The sequence below is a fragment of the Mercenaria mercenaria genome, chromosome 15, assembly GCF_021730395.1.
Source record: "Mercenaria mercenaria strain notata chromosome 15, MADL_Memer_1, whole genome shotgun sequence".
Taxonomy (NCBI): Eukaryota; Metazoa; Mollusca; class Bivalvia; order Venerida; family Veneridae; genus Mercenaria; species Mercenaria mercenaria.
In genome coordinates, this window is record NC_069375.1 from 67,059,968 (window position 1) to 67,086,107 (window position 26,140).

Below are 26,140 nucleotides of genomic sequence, written 5' to 3' on the forward strand. Positions count from 1 at the left end.
AGGGTAAACAGTTTTGACTCTTGAGTTCGGGTACAGCGCTCTATGTTGCTTAAATTTGGGCCAAAGATTTGTCAAGCATGTGATCCTTGTATACAAATCTTGTTTAAATTTATTCATGTATGAAATTACGTTAATGTTCAAGTCTTACATTCTTACATCTGCCTTCCACTGTCAATTTTAACTTGACTTATTGCGTTCCAAATATAAGAAATGTGTCTGTTTGTGTTAAAGGTTTGACATATTTCATCCAAATTATATATTATAGATCTTTCAATATTATTCTGAGAGGAAAATCATTAAATGATATATTTTTTTACGATAGAAACATTTTTGTCTGAAAATGTATTTTGGTTATATATATTGATTGCGATTGTCAAATGTGTGGGCATGGCTGTTGCATGATGAAATACAGTTTAGTGTTATTTAAAATAAGAATAACTGATTAATCACACATCGATGATAATGTGTATACCTTGATGGCCATCTTAACGGCCATATTGAATTTTTGGTACAACGTTGCATAGCTCAAAAATGTTTTAGTTTGTAGCCTAAACAGTTGTTTATCCTAATTACATGTATATATCTACCAACATCATTATTCCAGATGCATACGTTATATCACTGCAAAGTATTAATATATTCTGCGATAGATATGTTAGTCTTAGTAGGTATCATTGTGCATCTTATTTCAAATTCGTAACCAATTGTATGACGTTGCTAATCTGAAACTTTGTGTAATAACCTAGTTCTTGACGTCATGACAAGTCGCTTTAAATAAGTAAGTTTAAACTAAAATATGATATTATATGATATCACTTAATTATAATGGTATTAGGCAATTCATAATACATTATATTTTTATTTTAGATTTTTTTCAGTAAGCCTAATAACATTATATCCCCAATAATTGTGAAAACGTCGTCCAGACATTGCCAAAAAGGCAGTATGTCCTAAAAGCAAACAAACTGAAATATCTTTTATCAAAATAAAACTTGTTTGTGAACGATATATAATAACTATTATAATTGTTATTTATGCATTATACATTGAAATTGCAAAATTGAAATTTGGCGTTCCATTCTTTCGTTGTAAGAATAACATTCTCGAACAATATTGGATCGATCTGTTCAAAAAGCTAATTGATGAAAAAGATCAATTACTTGCACAGGGTGGCCGAATAGTTCTTTTCGTCAAGAACGTTTTAAAATGCTCACTTCTACATTTGAGCCAAACGGCAATGCTCTAAATATGATCACTACATTTTCTGGTTTTTTTTCTTTATTGCGGGTTTGACTGAAATGTGTAACACATATTATTATATATAATTCTGACGTACACAATTATCAAAACGTTGAAATTAAACAAACTCTAGGAATTTCAACTTTAGCAGCCAGACGTTTGATACTGGGTCAGTTCCTTCTCAAATGTATGTCGGTAAGTATTTACAGTTTTCCCATCAACACTGGAAAGTACAACAAATACTGTTTTGATCTTGCCTCCACCCTCGCACACCGTACAAACTGTATTTTCGTAGTCATATTCACAGCTTTCACAAACATTTTCTTTGGAGTGAAAATATTCAATGACAGTTTTAAGAATGATCTCTGCTTCTCGCTCCCTCATATTGCTGAAAAAGAGGTTCTAAAATCAATGTTAAAGTTAACGAAGAAATAACAATATTGCCGAGATGTGATACTTGTTTTCGGATGTATGAATGCTTTAATCTGATTGCGCGCGAGTATGTAAGTTTTTTAAAAGTGTGTTTTTTTTTTTTAATTCTGAATATTGACACATTAAGTATAGGCTGCTTTATATATATACTTCATAAGTGACTCCAAAATTCAAAACTGTAGTTTCAAGCTATACAGGTAAAATGTATTTTCATACCTTTTGTTAATTAAAGGCGGCAAAGCAATTGTTTCGATGCTCCTTTTTTCAGCAAAATCCATCACATTTCGTATTACATTTTTAAGCTGATCATCTGTTGCAACATCAGTGGGAAAATTGGATATATCCAAATTCTTTACATTTACATGAATGACGTTATTAGCGGGAATACCTTTGCACTCAGAAATTTCAACTGTAAACAAAAGCGTTTCATATGTTGAAAATCGGTAGCCTAAGTAAATATAGTAACATACATGAGTCACATAGATGGCATCTTAATACACGCAAGTAACAACGTTAAAACGTTAAAGCAAGTTATCAAGACAGTAGCATACTCAGCGTCACTGAAAAGTTACCACCTAATATATACCTTTTTACTATTTTATACAATATCGACGTCACTTTTTCATGGCCTGTGCGCGCTCTATTACTCATAGACCCTGTCTGATCATGTCTCCTAACCCATTTTATGACTGTCAGGTGAGAACAGCACATACGACGTGCAATTTCGCTACATGAAAGTTCGGCGTCAACGATGCTAATGGCCTGATGGTGTTGATCGTGCCTTAAACGTGACATTCTTAGCAAGGATATTCTGGGTTTTTTAACGTATTCCTTTTAGTCTGTCGACTTATTTTCAAGTGCGATGAATGAATTGCGATAGAAAAATTCGTATATGTCGACATTGCTGGAAAAAGTCATTTTTCACGTGCAGCCCGTGCCTCAAATGGAGTTAATCGAATTTGACAAATCTTTACACCAGTGACGTCTCAGCTGCGTCAAAATGTAGCCGTCTTATGCATTTAACACAATCCAATGCGAGTTTTTAAATATAAGGGCCATAAGGGTGGCAACTTTTCAGTGACGCTAAGTATATTTGAGACATATAATTGCCTGCATAATCTACCATGTTAACTTAGTTGTAGATGTCGAATTATACAGCTTGTCTTGAATAGCCTTTAAATATAAGATAAATGTTTATTTACCTTGACAATGAAAGGGACACGTATATACTTTTACTGAAAGAAAAGTTGGCATTAAAAATTTGATTGTTATAGTGGTATGCATTGAAAGTTGGCAAATCCTACCATCAGATGCTTTCAATGTTCCAATCTTGCCTAGTAACTTTTTGACGCCTTTTATGAAATGATCTCCACATTCTCTTTTCAATGCTTCAGCTGAATAAAAGATAGTATTTGATTATATGAACAAAATGTTATCATAAATAATCGGCTATTATTTTGTTCGGTTGGGGGATATGCTTTCATCGGATCTTCTCATATTTTCATTTTCATAATGAAGTTCAACATTGTTCAAAAGTCGATGATAATCTCTAATGAGGCCGTCTAATATCAATATTATAAAATTGTTTAAGAGTTAAGAGTTAGATCCATGATATTGAAAAAAAAAGAAAATAGAGCATCACAAGACCATAGAAAGATAGGGTTGTTTTACATGAATATAAAACAGTATACAAATCATATATAAGTATACAAAAGATAATAGATAAGGGTAGATTTCTCGGAAGCACAGAGCACCAAAACTACAGCTCCAGAGCCACGCATTTACATACTAGGCCAACAACAAAAAGAAACTGTAAAGGAAAAAAATCAGACGGGTTGCTTCAAACATCCAACAAGTACATATTAATTTATGTTAAATATTGATGGAGGGGAACAAAATGGTAAGGGGCGAAATGGGGTCGAGGGGGGGGGGGGGGGGGGGATCCGAAGGGGAAAGTTGAACAAGGACGAATATACAAGGGAATGCCATCAATTTTGAATTCTGGAAAGGGATTGCCTGAAGGGGCCATACGTCTGGACAGTCCAACGCCTTTAAACACTTGCCATTTATAAAGAACTGTTACATAGCTTTGTTTTGATGCAGTTGTAATAATTTCCAAGTGCTTAAATTTCACATATCTAGTTTAACATCCATTAGAACAATTATTCACATTTATTGTGTTTTACAAATGACATTAATATATATAGGTGGACAACATTTGAGAATATTTTAAGTATCCAATGGTACAGTAAGGTTAAGCATATATTAGACTGGTAGATTGTTGATAATTGTTTTTTTCCTTTACCAAACATTTCTGTGATTTGGTGATATACTGCTAAACCTAAATGATTCCTTCTTCATTTGAATGAACATCTTTTGCTTATTTACTGTATACAGTAACAGTAAACGTGATCTCTCTGTCACTGAATATCGAAGGGAAAGACTATCATAATACTGAAAATATGACATAAGCATTTCTACGTAATAGAAAATGACTTTGACAGACCAACAACTCCCTTCAAAAGTGTTTTGTCCGTTGGATTGACTATAGCGTCTGCTTTGACATTAACAATACTTCCTTCCATCAACTTTAGCTGAAATGGTAAGACATTTGATCATTTAATATATGCCTATAAAATCAAGCTTAAAAAGACAACCCTCGTTGATATCGGACTGTCCTGTGTTACTGCCGACAGTGATATTTTAAACTGCGTTATACGGGTTAAACGTCTGCGTTCTTGAAACATTAATTCTCTTTGTGGATATTTATTCTTTTTGTTTATTATTTATGAGACACAGTAGCTTCATACTTAAGCTATTGCCTCGAATATATGTATTTATGATTATTAAGTAGGCCCAAAACGTATTTTATCTTTTGGATTATAACTGGTTTCATAAATACTCTGTAGTGCTTTTTACTTCTGAAAATATTACGAAATGAATTATGTGCAGCCTGACTTTTGATATTTCATACAAACATTGATATAATTTTACATGTGTAATTATAGCATTTACAACATATTTTAAAACATAATACTCTTCTCTAGCAGGATAGTCCATGTACTCTATGTGAAAAAGATTTGTTATATTGAATGAAGTCAAAAGCGTTTATTTGTTTGTTTCATTTTGGTGAAGTACCGTTTTCCAAATCTATTTTCGTCATCCATTGGCGAACACAGTATAACCATTCCACCTTGATTCTGAACTCAAACAAACCTGCTATCCGCAGGTAACAGTGAACTTTTCTCTATGAACCAGATATAGAGGACGAAAATAATCAAGCACAATGTGTACTATAATGTCGTCATGGAGGATAAATGCCCACCATGGGGAGTGAACTCAAAACCCATAATCTGTTAACCTGTGAACTCCTTTTTGAGCTAATCGGGCAAACCTACTGACATGCTTTGTTTCTCATCTACGAGTTTATCGTTTGAAATTCTTTAAAATGACATTATTTGAACAAATGTTGGCTGACACGAAAACATATGCGAATAAGGATAATAATGAATACTAGAACAGAAATAGATCATAGCAATAAATAGTGAAGGCAACTTGCAAAGAAATTAAAATACAAATGTACCTCCCTTCCACGATAGAATGCAATTTTATTTATATCTGTCAATCCGTCGGCCGTCTGAAATCAGTCAATATTTACATATTTACATACATATATGTCATAAATGTAACTGTTTTTGCTCTCCATATTTATTTTAAAGGTTTCATAAATAAGAGTTTATTTCTATTTCTCCTAAGAAGAAAGTAAACAAAAACACGTTAAAAGCAAACTGAAGTTTATGGCAGTATCTTTTTATACAGATGTTTATGCTCTTCAAGCAGAACAATTTAATACATTTCTTGTTCACTGACTGCTACCAAACTAACTATCAACGTAAAGTATTAGTTAATTTATTACAGATTATATGAAAAAATCGAGATTGATTTTTGGTATAAACATGTTAAGCTGAACGTTAAAGCAGACTATAATTAGATCTCCCCGTTACGTTTTCAGTTAAAACATTATATGAGCTGTGCAATGAGAAAACCAACATAGTGCGTTTGCGACCAGCATGGATCCAGACCAGCCTGCGCATCCGCGCATTCTGGTCAGGATCCATGTTGTTCGTTTTCAAAGCCTATTGGAATTAGAGAAACTGTTAGCGAAAAGCATGGATCCTGACCAGACTGCGCGGATGCGCAGGCTGGTCTGGATCCATGCTGATCACAAAGCCGCTATGTTGGTTTTCTCATTGCCCGGCTCATATCTATCACATGTTTAGTGTAGAAAACAGGAAATAAGAAAGCAACTATCTTTATTTCTCACCTTCTGTGATATATCAGATAAATCTTTCTCCTCCTGTAACTAAAGCAATGTAAGTTAATCAAATTGATACATTAGCATATTTGACTTTAGGAAAGAAGAAAATCTAGCAAGAATAAATTTTCGAGTGAGTAGATTTATCAATTCTTAAATAGTAGAACGTACATTATAGAACCAACATATACAGGTCGGAGATTATTATATGCCCATCCATAAGAGACATTTTGTAAGAAATACTTAATAAAAGTTATAAAGTCAATCTAAAAACGTATTTATGAGGGCAGGTTCGAATCGATACAGTACATAAAAGTTTCGAATACATACTTAAAGACTGGGCATCACCTTGAAACGTTCAGTGAACTTGAATGTTTAAAAAAGTATGCTACTTGCGATACCATTTATTGAATCCGTTCAATTTCACTATAAATGAGTTACACTACTAAGTACAAGGTGGTGTGAGGGCTATTGCACATGCCACAGCCTTCTGGAACAAACACAATCAAACCAAGTCTGTCTGCTATTACATTTTTTTCCTTTGCTTCAAAAGAATCTTCTTAAATTTTATGGCCAACAGCATATTTATAGGCGATGTACTCCACTGAGCTAAAATTCAATCGACAGGAGCTGATTACTCAACTATGAAAAAGTTACTTGTGAGAGCAAAAGAAGAAATAGTGTTAGACAAACAAAACACTCTCTCCGTATCTCGTTATTTGTAGGATAAAAAAAGGAAAAGTTATGGTTGATATTATTAAATAGAAAAAACAACTGACCGTCTTTACCAAATCGGTATAGTCCACAACGATGTATGCACGTTTGAATTAACGCAAATATTTGAAATGAACGAATTGTACTTTCATATTTTAGTACCTCATTTTTATCCAGGATGAGCCAGAAAAGTTTTTGAAGTGATGTAAAATATAATTTAAAATCAAATGCAGGTTAGAAGTATTCGCAAAAGTTATATATATTAAAAAAAAAAACAGCGTTTTCTATGATGAAAATGTGTGTTTTATTGGCAAAACAGTTATAAATAAAAAGTTAAAAGAAACTTTTAAGTCCATCAATACCAGTTTCTCTTCTTTACTCTTCCTGCATCGTCCTTTCTCTCTGCAATACATAAAAGCTTAAATAAATATTCGAGGCAACAAAAACAGCATTTCTATAAATACGGCATGACAAATAACAATATGTGAAAAGCCATTGCTGTTTAACGATGAAATATCGATAGAAAATCAAAATTTGCATAGTTAGTTCCAATTTGAAAACTAAGTTCAGGTGGACCATAAAGTTTTTCGAAGTTACTATTTCGCTTAAAGTTTCCTATCCGAATAATTATATTTTGACAATATATAACTCTGAAATATATTTTTCGTAAAATCTCCAAATATATATATAAATAAATATATAAATATATATATATATATATTATAAAAAACAACAACAACAACAAAATTTAAGTCTGACTTCAAAACATAAAAGTCATTAATGGGAAAAAATGTCTAACCCGTCGTTAATATTTGACAACAGCTCAGGCTAAGCGTTATTTCGTGAATCCGGACGTTTACTGCATTTGATACTGCAGTCTCGCAGGAGGGAATTACGAAAGCTTTCTTAATTTTGTTGAATATGTTGGACATACTTCCTTTACCTTACAAAAGAAACGATATAAGAAAAAAAATCTTTTTTGCAAACTTGAATTTTGAACTAAAGCAGAGAAATATATATGAAATGCATAAAATAAAAGTGTGGAACACCACAAGTCTGCATTTCATTTACATATGTTATGAGTACACACAAAAGTATCAGAAAATAGTTTAGAGACATCTGCAGATGTATTCATACGGCGGTGCACATGAAACATTGTTGATACGGAGTGCAATAACATGAAAAGCGGCGTATAGTCCCATGATAAAGTGAGCCGCGCTATGGGGAAACCAACATATGGCTTTGCAACCAGCGCAGTCTGGTCAGGATCCATGCTGTTCGCTTTCAAACCCTGTTGCAATTAGAGAAACCGTCAGTGAACAGCATGGATTCTGACCAGACTGCGCGATGCGCAGGCTTGTCTGGATCCGTGCTGGCCGCAAAGCCATTATGTTTATTTTCTCATGGCACGGCTCAAGTAATGACTGCCCTAAACGAGAAAACGATGGACAGAACGATTGGGTACAAAGTGCTTGTCTTAGCTTACAGCCAAAACTTATATTCCCTTTAACGATCTTTACTTGTTTTGCAGTAATTAACAATCAAGTTCTGTTTAGTATCAACTTGAATATTAATGAGTAATTTTAATTATTTAATATACATATTTCAAATATTTGATAAAGCTAAAAAAGTCTTTTACATTTATATAAAATGATTTTCTTTCCTCCGGTCCGCCCCAGTTATAAAGTATATAGTAATCTGTTTATAAATGAAATTTCAATCTTCTGCCGGAAACCAAAACAACACAAAATATCTACGTGCTATATGTAGTTACCTGCACTTCAAATAAACTTTAATAAAAGATGGTATAGCTACGATTAAGGTCACAATAGGCGTTACTACGGCAACTACTGTTGTGACGATACTTTCTGAAATTCACAAAGTTTGAGATATAAAATTATTGCTAAAAATAATTTTTGTTATGAATAAATGATTTTATAAGTTAATATGATAACGATTTCAATGTTATTCTAGGTTTCAATATTCAAAAATTTAAATCGTAATTAGGTCAACGAATTACCTCTGTTTGATTAACTATAACGATGAAAAAAAATTTAACCCCTATTTTCATGTTTGTGATAAAACGTAAAATATTTCTTCTTTTTTCAAAATCATTGCTTGATTGCACCATGACAGCGTATTTAAACAAAACTAATCAGACAACTACCCATTTTACTGACAGAGGCTTTTATATTTACACAAGTGTGATTTTTATTTTGGTGAGATATCGAACTTATGCCTGTATCACTGTAAATGTACTTTGATAAAATGACAGCGTACTAGTAATGTACACTTTACTTAAAACATAAAAAGAGAAAAAATCAAATTACCTATTTCATCTAAGATATTAACTTTGTCAGAGGGCACTGAAAATAAAAATAAAAAATAGTCATTTATTTGATGACGCTGTCATTTCTTAAGACACATTATATCTTCTTCAGGTACATGTACGTCAAACTTGAGAAATACAGTATTTGAATCTATACCGTCATATTTCAAAAGACAACCCACCATAACACTGATCCGCATTACTAGCTCCTACTGTGGCAGTTGTTTTTCCTGCAGGGCAAGATTTACACCAAGACTGTCCTTCCAAATCTTGAAATGTACCTTTGTCACACAACTGACATGAACCGCCAGAAAAATATGTTCTTGCGGGACAGATAACTGTAGAAAGATAGAAAGAAATAACATATATACATGTTACATGTAATATGTACTTGAATTCGATAAATTGATTAAGAAATCAATATTATGATAAAGTAATGTTTTGTTACAATTAACAAATTATGCTTTAACTCTTTCCTCACTAATGGAACTCCATGGTAGAGTGCTTAAGGTCCACTTTCGTGGACAGATGCCACCAATGTGGCTTGCTGTTGGCCAGTGATTGGCAGTTTGGGTATAACACCACCGGAAAGAGGTGCAAAAACTGTATCTGACTTATACCTGTGTATGTTTTAGGTTACACACAGGTAAGGAATAACTTAAGATTTATCACACCGATTCTTAAATGACCGAGCCTAATGCATTGATATATACCAGATACATTTTGTGTATACACATGTTTTGCGAGATACCTAACCTTATTTTTATATCCTCACAGAACAATTTGAATGTATGTTAAGTGTATTGAAATTTTGTTAACAAACCATTGTCAGTTTCGAAATTACATAATTGCGTCATGGCTGTATACATATGCATTATTAATCACGTACGTTGAAAAGCAAACTGACCGAATTAACAAATTGCTGCCTAAATGAGTCAGCATCAGACTTTTATACATTAACAAAATCATGTCAATGACACCCATTATTAACGGTCTAATTACTTACTTAATTACTGATTGTGCATAGTACTGGCACCTGTCCAGGAAGAAAATGCCTGTCTACATGTTATACGCTACCCCTAGGTATAATATCAAAACCATGGTCATGAACGGGAAAATGCACCAAAACATTTAAAGCATTCATTTCTCACTTAACTCACTTAAAATGCGCAGTTCGATGAATGTATACCAAACATATTGAACAAGCGGTAATGTATGTTTTATCGTGCGCCAGTCACATTGTCTCACTTTTTCATATTGCTGAAATACTTCACATATTTCATGCTTTTGTCAACGTTACAGAAAAAATACTTGCGTTAACTTTCCTAATGAACATCCGGTCTTGAGGTCACATCATTGTGTGCATGTTAGGCAAAGGTAAACAACAAAAGCAGAATGCAAAATATTCACAGCTATACAATAAAAGTGAAAATGATAAATGAAATTCATCTTAGAAATGAGTTTGAAATGAAGTCATACATTGGTATACATCTGTACTGTAATTAATTCACATTGCATGTTTATGCTTATTTTAGCGAACACGTGTAGTTAATCGAAAACTAACATACATTTTTATATCAATCAATCAAAATAGTTTTGTAATCTAGATCGGAACTTCACAAGGGAAGTTCATCGAAGTTTTTTCTGTAACGTTGATGAAATTATAAACTAGGCATTGTTTCTCTAAGATAACAAGAGCTTGTCGAACACGAAATGCCCCCCTTGATGCATTCAGTAATTGCACAAGGAACAGAAATTATATGCTCACTGTAAACAAAAGTTCTACTGTTCTGGTTCAAACCTTTGGACAACTGACCTCAATATCTGCAGGGGTCATCTACTGGTCATGACCAACCTCCCTATCAAGTTTCATGATCCTAGGTCCAAGCGTTCTCAAGTTATTGTATGGAAATGTTTTAAATGTTCCGGGTCATTGTAACCTTGACCCTTGACCTACCGACCTTAAAATCAATAGGGGTCATCTGCTGGTTATAATAAAACAATCCATGATATTTCATGACCCTTAGCCTAAGCGTTCTCAAGTTATCTTCCAGAACTTGTTTAACTGTTCCTGGTCAATGTGACCTTGAACTTCGATCTAATGACCTTAAAACCAATAGGGGTCATCTGTTGGTCATGACCAAACTCTATCAATTTTCCTGATCCTAGGCCCAAGCGTATCGCCCGTAAACCATTTTACTGTTCCTGGTCTCTGTGTCATTGACCTTTGACCTACTCATCTCAAAATCAATAGGGGTCATCTGCTAGTCATGACCAACCTCCCTGTCAACTTTCATGATCCTAGGCCCAAGAAATCTTGAGTTATCATCCGGAAACCGTTTAACTGTTCCGGGTCACTTTGACCTTGACCTTTGACATACTGACCTCAAAATCAATAGGGTCATCTGCTGGTCATGACCAACCTCCCTATTAACTTTCATGATCCTAGGCCCAAGAGTTCTTGGGTTATCATCCGGAAACCATTTAACTCTTCTGGGTCACTGTGACCTTGACCTTTGACATACTGACCACAAAATCTATAGGGGTCATCTGCTGGTCATGACCAGCCTTCCTATAAACTTTCATGATCATAGGCCCAAGCGTTCTTGAGTTATCATCCGGAAACGGATTGGTCTACATTCCGACCGACCGACAGACCGACCGACATCTGCAAAACAATATACCCCTCCTTCTTCGAAGGGGGGCATGAAAAATATAGAAGAAATATGACCGGTACGCAATGGAATATAAATTACGACTTGTTCAATATCCACTTGTTTAAAGCCCATTTACCGAACTGCGCGTTTTAGGTGAGAAATACGCGATTGAAATGTGTTAGTTTATTTTCCCGTTCATGACAAGGCTTTTATATTATACTTAAGGATGGAGTGCGACATGTACAGAGGCATTTTATTTCTGGTCTGGTGCCAGTGTTGCATAACCTCATTAAAGGCCTTCTTCGAAAAGCTTATAATGTTAACAAATAGTAGTACTTATCACGTTGCTCTTTATATTCATTCTTGTAGGTACTAAGTAATATGAAATTCCTTCAGAAGATCCAGAGTTAATATCTCACTCGTAACATAAATTTATGTTGAAAGTAAGTACAAACATAAATTATTTAGTCCTGGGGTATTACTCTGCTATCTATTTCCAATAATTATATTCTTTCATTCTGTACATTTCCTGTATGATGAAAGCCGACAAGATAAAGTGTAAAAATTACATAACTTTTTACTTATTTATTCAGCGCAGAGTTATGGGTAGTGATATTTTAGTCCCATTATTGACATGTGTAATTACACCAACTTCTCTTCTTTAATACCATAAAAAGGAAAGACACTTTTGTTAAAAATACAGCAATACTTGAAGGAATATTTTTGAAACATTTTCTTTGCTTAAAGAGCAACAGTTTTGTCAAAGCTAAGGGCACAGTTAGGAAATTTCAGACGGAAACTTGGAACTGGATTTAAATCTGAAAATTTGTCCGAACATAGTTTCAAAAATCTATAAGAAATTATTAATTGTTGAGATGTTTCATTCTATTTTCATGTATATATTAATTTGATAAAACGATAAAACTGTAATCGATAAAAAACAGAGCACGGAAGGGTTTGGTTTGACAAAGTGATTTCGGCACATACATATAGTCCATACAGTATACAGATGAGGATTTGACAATCTCTGGTAAAATATATACGTGTTTCATATTTCATTTTTGTGCGAGTAAGGGAGTTTCATACTTAACATGTAACTAAATTGTTTTGGAGTAATTGCAGCATAAGAAACAAATTAAAGGGCTTGATATAAAGCTCGGAAAGCATTGAGTATAGTCACATAACATAGGATATGCTACGTCTACTGTTACGTCTGTTATGTTTGTTTGTTTGTTTTGGGTTTAACGACGTTTTTCAACAGTATTTCAGTCATGTAACGGCGGGCAGTTAACCTAACCAGTTTTCCTGGATTATGTACCAGTACAAACCTGTTCTCCGCAAGTAACTGCCAACTTCCTCACATGAATCAGAGGTGGAGGACCAATGATTTCAGACACAATGTCGTTTATCAAATAGTCACGGAGAACATACGCTCCGTCCGAGGATCGAAGTCACGACCCCGCGATCCGTTGATAAACACTCTACCTACTGAGCTCAGCGGGCGGGCTACGTCTATTATGTTCTCAACTGATTTGGCAACAGATGTTTCAGCAGGCCAGCTGTTTGGACATTTCGATTTTTTAATATATTTTCTGGAAATAAGATAAGGTTATATACATTATCGTCATTATGAGTAGTGAAACAAAGACACAACGTTGTATTTTCAGATACAGTAAGTTCAATATAGGAAGATAAGAACTGTTTTTAATTCTTCTGCAATTTGGTATTTCCATAACAATAGATATGGATTTCTTTCAAATAGGACTGATGCTGATAACTGTGAATATTGTATTTTTGACAATGTATAGTTATAAACATTTTCTACGCACCACATACAGCACCGACAGGAACATGCCCTGGTCGACAATCTGTAGATGCGGACACATTTAAGGATTTTCGATCTGCAGTAAAATAAGATCCCCCAAGCTTGACATTAAATATATCATCCGTAAAGTTTTTGATGTAATCTGCAGTCGATTCAAGGACCGTTATTGCATCCGTCAGTGAACTGTCAACTGAAAAATAGATACACTAAAACATACTTGTTTAAATCGCATCAAATGGTTTGATGTACAGTGATGTACATAATGGCTAGTTTAAATAACATATGCAATCTTAAATAACCTAAATAGCATTAACTAGATAAATAGTCTTCATTTAATTTACTTATCTTCTTAGATTAGCAGTATATTTGAACATGTATTAAATATTTAGCATAAAAATGTGAATTAAAGTAGGCTACTCAAGAGCTTTCAAACAATCTTCACACCGAAAAATAGACCCATGGACACCACAGTCATATTTTATCTATCATATGTGTCGAGTCAAAACTTCCTCGCTTGTTTCAAAAATAAAGCCCACTGTTTTCAAGAAAGTATACTTTGGATTTATAATTTAAGTGTATTGAAAGCATGAAAAATGATAAAGCTATTATGATAAGATAATATATGTTTTAAATATTTATGTGATTCTATCCCAACCTGCTTCAGCTCTGTCATAAGATCTTTTCCTGATAACTGTTTCCAACAATATATGAAATGTTATCGTTAACTTTGTAACATTTCTAAGCTGATTTGATGTAGAAGAAAACTCAGTAATTGCTGTGCAGTTTGTCAAGCTGGATGTGAAGCAACTGGTCTCTTGCAAATTTTCAAAAACCTGTTCAGCAACAGCAGTTTGCTGTTCTGTTGGTATTTTGTTGATGTATGCTATTTCTGTTTTAAGCTTCAGTCCTTCTGGATTCGCGGGATCTATCGTATTTGAAAAGTAAAAAATGCTTCACTAAAACTTACAGGTAAATTAACTTAATCAATGCTCATATATTTTCATTGCTTTAGTCAAAAGAAAAAGTCGTAACTCAGAAACAAGCTTATTTTTTAATAAACATGACTAATGATATTGGGAGTAAAAACCAAGCTCTTGTTTTTTTATTTACTTAAGAAGTTTATTATTATATAATACGTTAGCCTGTGAGAGAATTTACACGTACTAATCACCACCACAATATACCAAACTACACATTCAGAAAAAAAGTGTACTAACCAAGTACGACTTGTTTCAATACTGCTTTATATGCACACCCAAATTGTACTACAAATTCTGAATGATTCAACATTAGTATATAATATTTTGTTTATTATATAAGCACAGATATTGAAGTTTGCTAATTACCGACACAAGGAGATTGCACATTTCCAGGCAACCACTCATAATTAGTTGGCCAACCACAAAGAAGTTCTCGGAAGTATGTAAACTGTGGTAACAATATCGTTCCATTTCTACACGATATCTGGCATGCTTCCTGGCCATAATTGTCGTAAATGTTACATTCATATGAGGAGTGTAGCTCATTTAACTGACCAAGCAAAGGACAAACTGAAATGATAGTCAAACAAAGCTTAACAATGCAATTGTCAAAACAGGAGAACCAAAGCTTAATTGTTTTGCAGTATTTAATATTCAGATCAAATCAGATTAAAACAGTTTTACCTCTAGAATTAATGTTGGAAATGGTTAATATCATTTATGTGTATATCTCACTTATTCGCAATTAAAACATCATTTCAGTACGAATGTAATTGATTTGTCATACCGTCTTGCAACTAGTGAACAACAGAATTCTTTTGATAGGTTCCATATATTTAACTAACCTTTACAATTGTCCATATTGCATGATCTGAGTTCAGTATACTCTCCCAAACAAGGTTTACCGTGTTGATCTGGTGGGGGACTATCACAAGATCTTACACGTATTCGATTTCCAGAGCCACATGTAACGGAACAACTGGACCAGACTGACCAGTCGGACCAGCCTCCATCCACTGTAAACATGTACAATATTTGTGCGTGAAATTATTTTTGTTACTTATAGAAAAGACGCGTATACAACATTTATAAGTTATCAAACCAAATGCCCGTCATTTTGTAGATGAAAATCTGCTTTTTTATTTGAAGGATGATTACGTTTACGCTGAGTTATTGATTAGAAAAGATAATGTTTAGCAAAACAACTGACTGAGTATGAGTTCTTTACAGTAAAAAAAAGAACCTGTCCTTTCAGCTAGATAGAAAAGATAATTTAATTTATCACGAAACAACCTGGACATATCTGGCACAAGATTCCGGAATATCCTGGGTCACAAGAACAATTGTAGGTCCAGTAATGATTCATGCAGGTGCCATTGTTCATACAAATATTATCTTCGCAGTAATCAGGAGGTATATCACACGACGATCCCGACCAGCCATGGGAACAATTACAGGTGACTTGCTGGTTGAGATTGAGTATGCAAGTGTGGCCATTGCATTGAGCAGAAGAGCATTGAAATTCGTTGGCTTCATTTTCTGAAATTGCAATTTTGTTTTTGTTTGTCTAACACAGAAGTAATACAAGTAGCAAAATAAAACCTAGAACGGATTTTACAAATGTTGAACTGTATTGTAAGTGAAGATGACTGCATTATTTGATGTAAAATAAAATAAAAAAAACTAAGCAAGAAGGAACACCAAGAATGAAAAGCACGTCGGAAATAGAGATGGTCAACTATGTAGAATTAAATATTTAATATTCAAGTAAAGTAATTAATATTAACACGAAGGATATATACAAATCATTATTTTAAATAAATCAATATTATGCCAAAACTACTACTGGCAAAAACATTGTTTTGCTTCCTTTGTTAAGTACTGTGTACTTATTTTTACTAAAGAACGTACTTAAACATCGTGTCATCTCCGACCAATATCCATCTTCCTGACACATTATATATAATGGCCCGCTTGGTGTATACCCTTGTACACACTGAACTGAGCACACACTTTGATAACCGTAGGTACTGTTCGTACAAGACACAACTGCATTAGCTGGTTCATTCGGCTCATTACAATGGACTCCTATACACATAAAAACTAATGCTTGAAAGATGACTGTTAAAGAGACGTATATGTGTCTAAATATAGAATATCTATTATTTTATATCATCTTCTTATAAACAAAAATGAGGATTCAGTATGCATTATAATATTTCAAATAACAACTATCATATTTATTGTATTTCATGTTTTTAATAAAAAACTCATTTCTCCTGACCCATACTCTCAAAGTAAGACAACACTTAATAATAGCATTTCCAGGCATGTTGCATCGTTTCTGTTGTATTTGTGCTATAAGCGTTTCTTTAAGTTGTATTAGGACTAGGCAGATGACATGAAACACATCTTAATTTTGCGCTTCTTAAGTAAAACGCATACTTAGTGAATTTTCATTGCAATTGGTTTAAAAATAAATAGTCATACTTTCACACCGCCGAACACCTGACCAAACCGGGGCCTGTATAGTAGTTGTGTTGTAGTCGCATGTGATGTTTCCCGTGACAATAAGTTTGAAGCCAGCATTACAAGTGAACATACAGGAGCTTCCAGGTGCCCTACCTTCAGTACATCTGTAATGGCCATTGTCAACAATACCGAGGCTTGGACATTTGGGAACTATTATAATAGAAAGTATCGTGTACACGTTAGACATGGTAAAACGACCGTGTGAATTTAAAACAAACGACAAAATGTCTGCAAGTAAAGGTGTGACTTTACATCTAAACTAAGAAAAGCCCAAAAATTAAATACAAGTATTTCATATCTAAGATAATGCCAATCATTTAGAACTCAATTTTATAGTTTTTCAGACATTTATTTGGGCTTGCATAAAAATGAAATTCATTTCATGCAAGAGAGCAACTTGAAAAATGTTAACAGACTTCATTTGAAAAAAAAAGAGTTATTACAAGTGTTGCTTAGATCTGCGACAAAATCAAATACATGTATTATAATTAAATGTTGATTACTTTCCACGGAGAAAACGAAATAGCAGTTATCTTTTAGACCATCTTTGTCAATCGCTAGGTACACAATATAATGCCTTTGTCTGTCCACTGATCCATTAAATGATGCACCATTCTTAATTCCCATCACCTGTTTCACTCTTTTACATATAAAAGAACATTAGAATATATAAGCCTGATTCGGCTTTCGAATGTCCTATTCCTCTGACCCTTTTGAACAGTGCTTCTTACATTTTACAGTAATCTTCTAATTGTTTAATAAGACATAAAATAGCTCATAATTATACTCTAATACCATGATCTTTTTAGATGATTCATAACTGATAGGAACAAATACCTGCATTTGATTGTCTTAAATATCTATTAAGTTTATGTTCTGTCTGCACCAGGTTTTATTTGGAACAGTTTGTACTTGTTCCAAATAATCTGGAACACTACTCGGTTCACAGTGTTCGGAGCAGCCTGGGGAATATGACAATAGACAATTATTTTATATTATATTCAAATATCGTATCTAAAGACTGTCTAGAAAGAAATACTATAAACCAAGTACAGAAGATATAGTTCTAAAGTTAAGGGACGGTTAATTATATCAATTATTGGAACTATAGCGTTTGCAAAAACTTCTTTGATTTCTCTTTAGTTCTGTATTAAATACCGTAACATGTACAAACTGTATTATTACCCAATATCTAATCGTACATCATTATTTTTTGTTTTACCTCCCAGCAGATTCTAGCCCTTTTATTGGTTGAATAGTGTCACGTGGCTGCCCTCTATATTTCTATTGAGAGTCAGTGGGTGACCCTACATGAGAATTGCAATTCAAAATGGCGGAAATGTTCATTTTCGATATAAAAATGACGATAAAGTAAGTGGTTGATAAAACAAATCAATTATAAAAATCAATTATAAAGTAAGTGGTCGATAAAACAAATCAATTATTAGGTTTGTAACTGACCCTCTACGGAAATGTGTAGCGTCAGTATGCTTTAATAGTAGAATTGTGAATGTAACACATTTAACTACATACAGTGGTTTATCTCCATTTTTATCTGTTGCAACTGGCTCTGTCCATTTCACAACAATATGATTCTTTCCTGGTGGCACAATATAGCTTTGTGAAAGATCACGTGGTGGGCAGTTGTCTATAAACATGGGTGGTACAAATCTTTCTGTATCGTTAACTGTATTACCTGCAGAACATGAAAGTGTATACACAATTTCAACTATTGTTTTGAACTCACAAATCGAACCGAAACATACTCAGTATGATACTGTTTCATGTATCTTGGTTTCCAGAGTAGGTAACTACAGAGGCCGTTAAATGAATACGTCTATTTAATATACAATAACTTCAAAACTTATTAAAAACGTCTTAAACGTGTATCATTTTTAAAGTGACTGTTACATTGTTACAAAGTGTTCCGTAATTTATTTGTGTTTTAAATCCATCTTCATTTAAAATAAGTATCTAAAGTACAGTTTTCTGTATTTTTGTGACGGGATTTTAAGCGAGACGAGGTATATGGCATGCCAATTGTCTAATAATTACGTGAACCAAGGTTAAAGTTCGAAACCCTTGGATGAACGGTCGATAAACCAGGTTTTTCGAATACTAACCTATATTTTCGGGCGAAAACATAGGATAAGCCCGTAAACAATAGCTTACGCTCCTAAACGTAGGCTCATGCTTGTAAACCCAAGTTCACGCAAATACATAGGTTAACGTTCGTAAACTATGGTTAACGAGCGTTAACAGGGGTTCACGAGCGTAAACATAGTATAACGACCGTAAACATAGGCGAAAAACAAAACTCGTAGTTCAATCGAGAAACCTAGTTTATCAAACGTAAACTATGGTTTACGGTCGATATATTAGGATCATAAAATCAACTATGAATGAATTTCGAGCGTGAGCCTATGATTACGAGCGTGAACCTACGTTTAAGAACGTGAACCCAAGTTTACGACCATGAGTCTAGGTTTGACCGTGAGCCATAGCTTAAGGACGTGACATGTATAGCAATTGGCCAATAATTATGTGAACCCAGGTTCACGGACGAAAAACTAGGATTTACGATCGATAAACAAGGTTTTTCGAATGTAAAAGTGTGTTAACCTATTCTATCGAGCGAAAACATAAGATTACGTCATAAACCATAGTTCACGCTTGCAAACGTAGGTTCACGTTCATTAACCCAAGTTATTAGTTCTGTCGAGAAACCTAGTTTATCGAACATAATCAAGAGCGTAAAATAAGGATTATGCCCGTTCCCTATGTTTTCGCACGAACAATATAGGCTAGTATTCGATGATCCTAGTTTTTCGACCAAGAACGTAATTATTAGATAATTGGCTTGCCGTGAACCATAGATTACGGACGTGAACCTATGTTTACGAGAGGGAACCTATGTTTACGGCCGTGAACTTGGGTTTACGAGAGCGAACCATAGTTTACGAACGTGTGCCTAGGTTTACCTTCAATTATCTAGGTTTCTCGAACAAAACTATGATTTTCAGTCGTTATCCTATGTTCTCGAGCGATTAATAAGGTTCATTCGTTTGTAACTTAATAATGTATTTGTTTTCATTGAGTAGGTATTAATGGATCGCGATAATTTTATTTTAACGGTACTTGGTATCATCCCAAAAGGTAAAGCAGGTTATTATCCGATAAGTGGTATTAATTGATATATTGTAGTATTCTTACCTCGAATACGATGGAATTCCATAAGATATATGTAGTCTAGTGGATAGTATGACGGACCTATATTCTTTTTATGTTTGTATAGTGTAGGTTCGAGCCCATCTTTTTAAAATGATTTTTACTTATTCTATTTTTGCAAGTCTCTTTTACATCGTCTTTTGTGTTTATTTTTTTCTTTCATATTTTTTGTATTTATTTGTTTATTTAATTTATTTTTCAGGTTATGACATACATGTATATGAATGTTAATTAAAGATGTTGGTATCTGAGTAGTCATCCTGCTCGCTAGCAGTGTCTGTAGCCTTCTCATCACTGATCTCAATGATGAAACGCTCACAAATAGTTTTACCTGTATTCCTTCTGCAGGTAAAAACCTGCCGCAAAAATAAAAAAAAGTAGCCCGCCCTGTATTCGAACCTGCACCGTAAGCTTACAAATCATACGTGTTAACCACTAGACCACGCCGCTACTTTATCAGTTTTGCAATATATGATATTTGTCATGTATTGTGTCCACCTGATTCCCTATTTCATTGTTATGGGTTGATCCAGTATTAGTAAATAAAGGCCACAGTTATGGTGTCACCCCGGTATAGAAGTACTTCCGGGTCGTTGTATCCTAGAAAGTAGTTCTTTGAAATTTTGAAGTTCCCAATTTAACGCTATCCCTACTTTGACATGTTAAACTCCAAATGTATTTATTGATACTGACTGTGTACATTTTTTGTCATTTCTGGTGTCTTTAACAGTTGTTTTATGTGTGTTTTTCAGGATTACATTTCTGTGCGGAAGGATTAAAAAACTACACCAGACTGGTGGCCATGACAGATGTCAGTGGGAAATTTAAACATGGACTAGATACTTTGATGTGTAGCAAAAAAGTTCATCGTTGATGGTGGTGTTTTTCTGTGATATATTGACTGGGATAGTATTACTCTTCAGAAATACAGAGCTGTCAGTGCTGCAATTTTGTTGTGAAATTCACAATCCATGTCCAAAAGTGCCCCTTTAACTATACAGCAAAGAAGGAGAAATTGTACCGGGCCGACACCTTATCGCGTTTTGTTAATACATCCGTTTGTAGCTTAAAAGGGGATGAAAATCGCCTAGATAATAACGTCCGAATATAGGTTTTCGTCTTTGTTGTCTGCAGATACTGAGACATTTTTTTCGGTCCGTTTTATGAACAGTCCGCAGACTTGTTGTCTGTATTAGTAACAACGCACCAAGTATCAGTCACAGAAATTCGTAAACCGTGTCAACATGTTTCTTTAATTTCTCTTTCGATTTGAAAATGTATCCTTAAAAGATATTTTTCAAACCGTGAGAGAAAGTTAAGGCCGTAGCGCAAACAAACAAAAAAAAAAAAAAAAAAAAAAAAAAAAAAAAGAAAACAAAAAACAAGAAAAGAAAACGAGAACGCGGAGAATGCCGTCACCGTGATATCGGTATCCCGTAAATTTTGCAAACTATGGTATTCGCTATAACAGGTATGATGAAACTAAATGTAAACTTGCTGTTTTAAGTGAACAGGTTCTCGCGAAGTTTCACTTTCTTTTAAGATGTGGATAATTTCTTTGTAATAGGATCTTTTAAAGATAAATATCCATTGTAGTATTAATAAATTAATGTATTTGTTTTGATTTATAAGGTACATTGTTTTTTAATTAAATTAAATGTTATCATGATAGTTGACCAACATCTCGTCAAGCTTTGATACCCGTTATGAATCATATGTCTGTGGACTTAATAAGTAAAATGAAAATTAATTACAGCTTGTGAAATATTTATAAATCCAATTATATGTAGATTTTAAGAAAGGACGCGGTTGTGTCAGTACATGCGTCATCTAAGTAGAATATCGAGGAGTGAATATGTAGGCGGACTAATTGCATAAAATTAAAGGACTTTGACCTATTTTGGATTCACATCTCCATCTGAAACGTAAGTGACTGTTGAGGATTTTTATGACAGCTCAACCAGATGCGAGAGTACATATTTTATCCCCAGAACGCTTTGACTGTCGTGTGTTGAAATTTTTAAGCAAACTTTAGATAGAATATGTATACAAATGTGAAGAAATCTCCAAACAATATTCACAGCCGATTTGAATTAAACTTGCATTGTGGCATCTGTCTATTAAGGGCAAAAACCTGTCCGATCAGAAGCAAAGTCGTCCACTGACATTGTATTTTAATGACATTACTTTAATAACATTGAATACGCCATTGTTTTCTTCCGAGTTTGAATGAAAATATTTACTTACAGAAATATTTGCACGTGGGCTCCCTATCTTCTTGTGAAATTAAATATCTTGATCGGTCACCTGAAATTGTAATATGAAAGTCTATCTAAATTTATATAAACATATTCCTGCAATTTTAAATGTAACAGGCTTAATGTAAGAAAGATACTCAATTGTTGCGATTGTAGATATAACTGTGCCGCACCATGAGAAAACCAACATAGTGCGTTTGCGAACTGCATGGATCCAGACCAACCTGCGCATCCGCGCAGTCCGGTCAGGATCCATGCTGTTCGCTTACAGTTTCTCTAATTGCAAAAGACTTTGAAAGCGAACAATCTGGATCCATGATGGTCGAAAATGCACTATGTTGGCTTTCTCATGGCGCGGCTCATTTGTTACTTTTGACATTCTTACTAGTTAAACTGAAACAATGACAAACATATGTTTTATTTCTTTTAGTACATAATGTACTTTTTTGCATTCTAATAATGCTCATTTGGACTGCCACTTTAACAAAGAAGAAAGTCAAAATATTTATCTCTGCGATTAACAACAGTTGACGCGCAGACCTGTAAGACAGAATTACGACGTCACTTTTGACGTCAAATTGTCACCTGACGTGCGGTTCATTTCCACTTGGGTAAATGAAGTCAACATAAACTTCATTAAAATATTCAAATTAGCATAATAGAATGTCAAAATGTTTGGATATTTAACCACTCGGGCTAACGCCCTTGTGACTCTCGTTTCATTTTTACGCAAAAGAAATCTGACCCTTGTTCAATGAGACGACAATCCGCTTGAAGGCATTGCTATTTCATAAATTTTTAATAACAGTAGCCCTAACAGATTTTATAACTTTCGAATACATTATTTTTATACAAAAATGTTTCATATCACACGTGTGATGTAAAACTCGCCAAACAGTAAATTCCGGATACTTCTGTTTTAGTCAGTCTTTTATACCTTTCCAGTTGAACACCGTTGATAGGCGAAACGGTTAAAGGATTTTCTCGTGTTACGCCTGAAACACTGTGATACGTTTTGATAAATGCCTGTCATCTTTTTATAGAATTATATTTGTTATTTGGATATTTTTGACATTGACACTGGGGCCGTTAAGACTGCCAAAGCAAACATATTAATTAAAGTTTTTTTATACAACTTTTAGTATTATCATGATTATACAAAGATCTGATTGCATTTTGTGGGATAGCAATATTGTCAAATTTTCGTGTAGTTGTATTTTTTTTTATGTTCGGAATGTTATTTGCCCTTAAGGTCTTATGGTGTTTATACAAAAAAAGGTGTTTAGAGAATGTCAATTTCTGGTGAAAATTACGATTATTTAACGACACTTAAATAAATAAAGTATAAGAAACAACATTTCATTCTACTACTTCCGCCATATTGGTATAAAGAAAGTTTTCAAGGAGTATTGATAAATTAAATACCATCGCCTAATATTTTATGTTAAGCTTCTAAAGATAAATCTGCGTCACGTGAAATGTTTACAAACAGCAATAAATGTGTCATATAGGAAATATTGCGATAAATTTGTTTGTTTGTTTTGGGTTTAACGCCGTTTTACAACAGTATTTCAGTCATGTAACGGCGGGCAGTTAACCAGTGTTCCTGGATTCTGTACCAGTACAAACCTGTTCTTCACCGGTAACTGCCAACTACCCCACATGAATCAAAGGTGGAGGACTAATGATTTCAGACACAATGTCGTTTATCAAATAGTCATGGAGAACAGCCCGAGGATCGAACTCACGACCCCGCGATCCGTAATAATATTTATGATGTATATGAAGTGTTGAACAATTAATCTTGTTTGTATAATCAAAACGGAGCAATATCAATAAACTAAACATAAACTCAATGTAGTCTTTGAAAGCAGAATTTAAAAAAAAATGCTTTTTATCTAATGGTATTAAAGACACAAACATCTACGTGAATGTGTATTATCATATTTGTTTTTCAGGTTGTCAAACGGTACCTTATAAACAATATCAAAGAAAAGCGTGTATAACAACCATTGTAATAACAGGTTTTAAAAAATATTTAATTCTATTCCCAATACGGAAGAGAATTTTTATCCCTAAATGAAATAATAAGATTTAAATTGACAACACAGAACCTGCGTTTTGTGTATTTCCTTTATTTTGTGTCAAAATTTCTCATTCTCACTTTTTTTGTTATTTAAATCAAATTGTTTTAAGAGTTTAAGAGTTTTCAGAGAATTTGTTTCGAGTAATACAAAACAATTCTCGCATTTGAATGACACTAATTGTACTTTGAAACCATCGTTTCGCATTTATAAATGTTATAAATAATATGTATTATATATTTTCTCGTGCAGTCACGGATTATCATGTTTGAGTCCAATTTACAAACTAGAGTTTTCATTTTGATGCCTTTTCACCTCCGTCTTGCTTCGAAAAGTATCTTAACACACATATTAAAATTATGGCTAATTGGCCATTTTTTTAACATCTGAAAAAGTATTCTCCGATACAAAATGCCTAAGGGATCTGTATTGAAACAGAAGATGTCCCGAACTTTTCGGTAAGCAAGTATGTACAGACAATGAACATTGTATTGTTATTGAGGGTCAATATTCATAGAACAGTGATAGGATTTCTAGAGCCGCATGTCTAAAATGAATATTAAAATCTGGTGGTTTACCATACAAAAAGTAAATATCACTTACCTGCCATATCTGATTTACATCCTTCAAAAGTAAGGAAGAGGTAGAGCAATACTCCTGTACACGCATTCATCATTTTCATTTCCGGGGCTGTTTTTGTCAGAGCTTTAAACAAACGTTTAAATCCTATACAGGTGTGTACAGTACATCATATTCAATTATACGTACAGACGAAAAAGAAAACCTCTTATTAGTATTGATAACTGAAACAGACGACCATCCTGAGTTCCCGGTTTCCAAGAAAAGTAACTTAGATCTAATATACATGAAATATGAACGATTCACCATTCGAATGAAAAAAATACAATCACTGCAACTTAAACGGTAACATCATTATATTATACTGAAAAGGTTAACTATTTTGAAATTAATTACATTTCAAATAATAATAAAAAAAATAACCTCAATGAAGCAAAATTATTTTCATTCCGTTTTCATGTGTCTGCCACAAAAGACTATTCAAAGTGCAGATATTACTTTAGTCTAGTTTATTTCTCAATATCTTAAGGTTATCATAAGCATTATTGCAGTTCATAAATTCTGTCATCACAAATTATAAAATATCTGAGTGTATTTGAACAACACGAAGGCAATAAATTATCAATGATTTAGCACAAAGAGTATCGTATACCAGCGAAAATTTCACGTAAACTCGCATGTAAATAAAACAAGATGCATACGCTTGTATTACGCTACTTACTTATGTAATGTAGAAGGCAGAATAACAAGGGATACACCATTAAGTGCAAAAAGAAGGAAAGACGGTAAAGCGGTTCAGTTGACACTTAAGAACGGCCTACAATGGACTCATACATCTTATTACAAAACAGTTATTTTTTAAACGGGAACGTCACATTAACTATGGAATTATAGAGGCGTTATATCCAAAACACCTTCACCTCATTAAAATATATGAGCCGCGCCGTGAGAAAACCAACATAGTGGCT

At 33.7% G+C, this 26,140-nt stretch overlaps 1 protein-coding gene across 2 annotated transcripts; it reads right to left on the bottom strand.

Moving 5' to 3' along the window:
• Positions 1–1,230: 1,230 nt before the first annotated feature.
• Positions 1,231–25,743, bottom strand: LOC123557134 (uncharacterized). Of its 2 annotated transcripts, none has more exons than XM_045348430.2 (22): positions 25,596–25,743; positions 25,197–25,298; positions 22,499–22,558; positions 18,557–18,719; positions 17,527–17,663; positions 16,982–17,173; positions 16,403–16,579; positions 15,785–16,030; positions 15,337–15,507; positions 14,858–15,061; positions 14,167–14,436; positions 13,516–13,701; positions 9,212–9,367; positions 9,031–9,066; positions 8,475–8,568; positions 7,063–7,102; positions 5,996–6,028; positions 5,255–5,308; positions 4,178–4,265; positions 2,976–3,065; positions 1,888–2,080; positions 1,231–1,627 (listed from the first exon to the last, which is right to left on the bottom strand). In XM_045348430.2, exons 2-22 carry the CDS (start codon positions 25,273–25,275, stop codon positions 1,384–1,386), a joined length of 2,913 nt encoding a protein of 970 aa, XP_045204365.2. In that variant the 5' UTR covers positions 25,276–25,298; positions 25,596–25,743; the 3' UTR covers positions 1,231–1,383. The 2 variants fall into 2 exon arrangements, with proteins under 2 accessions (XP_045204365.2, XP_045204356.2); XM_045348421.2 differs by having other exon boundaries at positions 5,996–6,034.
• Between the last annotated feature and the right edge of the window lie 397 nt (positions 25,744–26,140).

What these genes read in the sequence shown, in the direction of transcription:
- LOC123557134 (XM_045348421.2), bottom strand. Translation starts at nt 25,275, where the DNA reads ATGAAAATGATGAATGCGTGTACAGGAGTATTGCTCTACCTCTTCCTT. An exon ending in TAATGCGGATCAGTGTTATG is followed by an intron (nt 9,067 to 9,211) that starts GTGGGTTGTCTT and finishes TTTTATTTTCAG; the next exon opens with TGCCCTCTGACAAAGTTAAT. An exon ending in AGAGTAAAGAAGAGAAACTG is followed by an intron (nt 6,035 to 7,062) that starts GTATTGATGGAC and finishes ACATTGCTTTAG; the next exon opens with TTACAGGAGGAGAAAGATTT.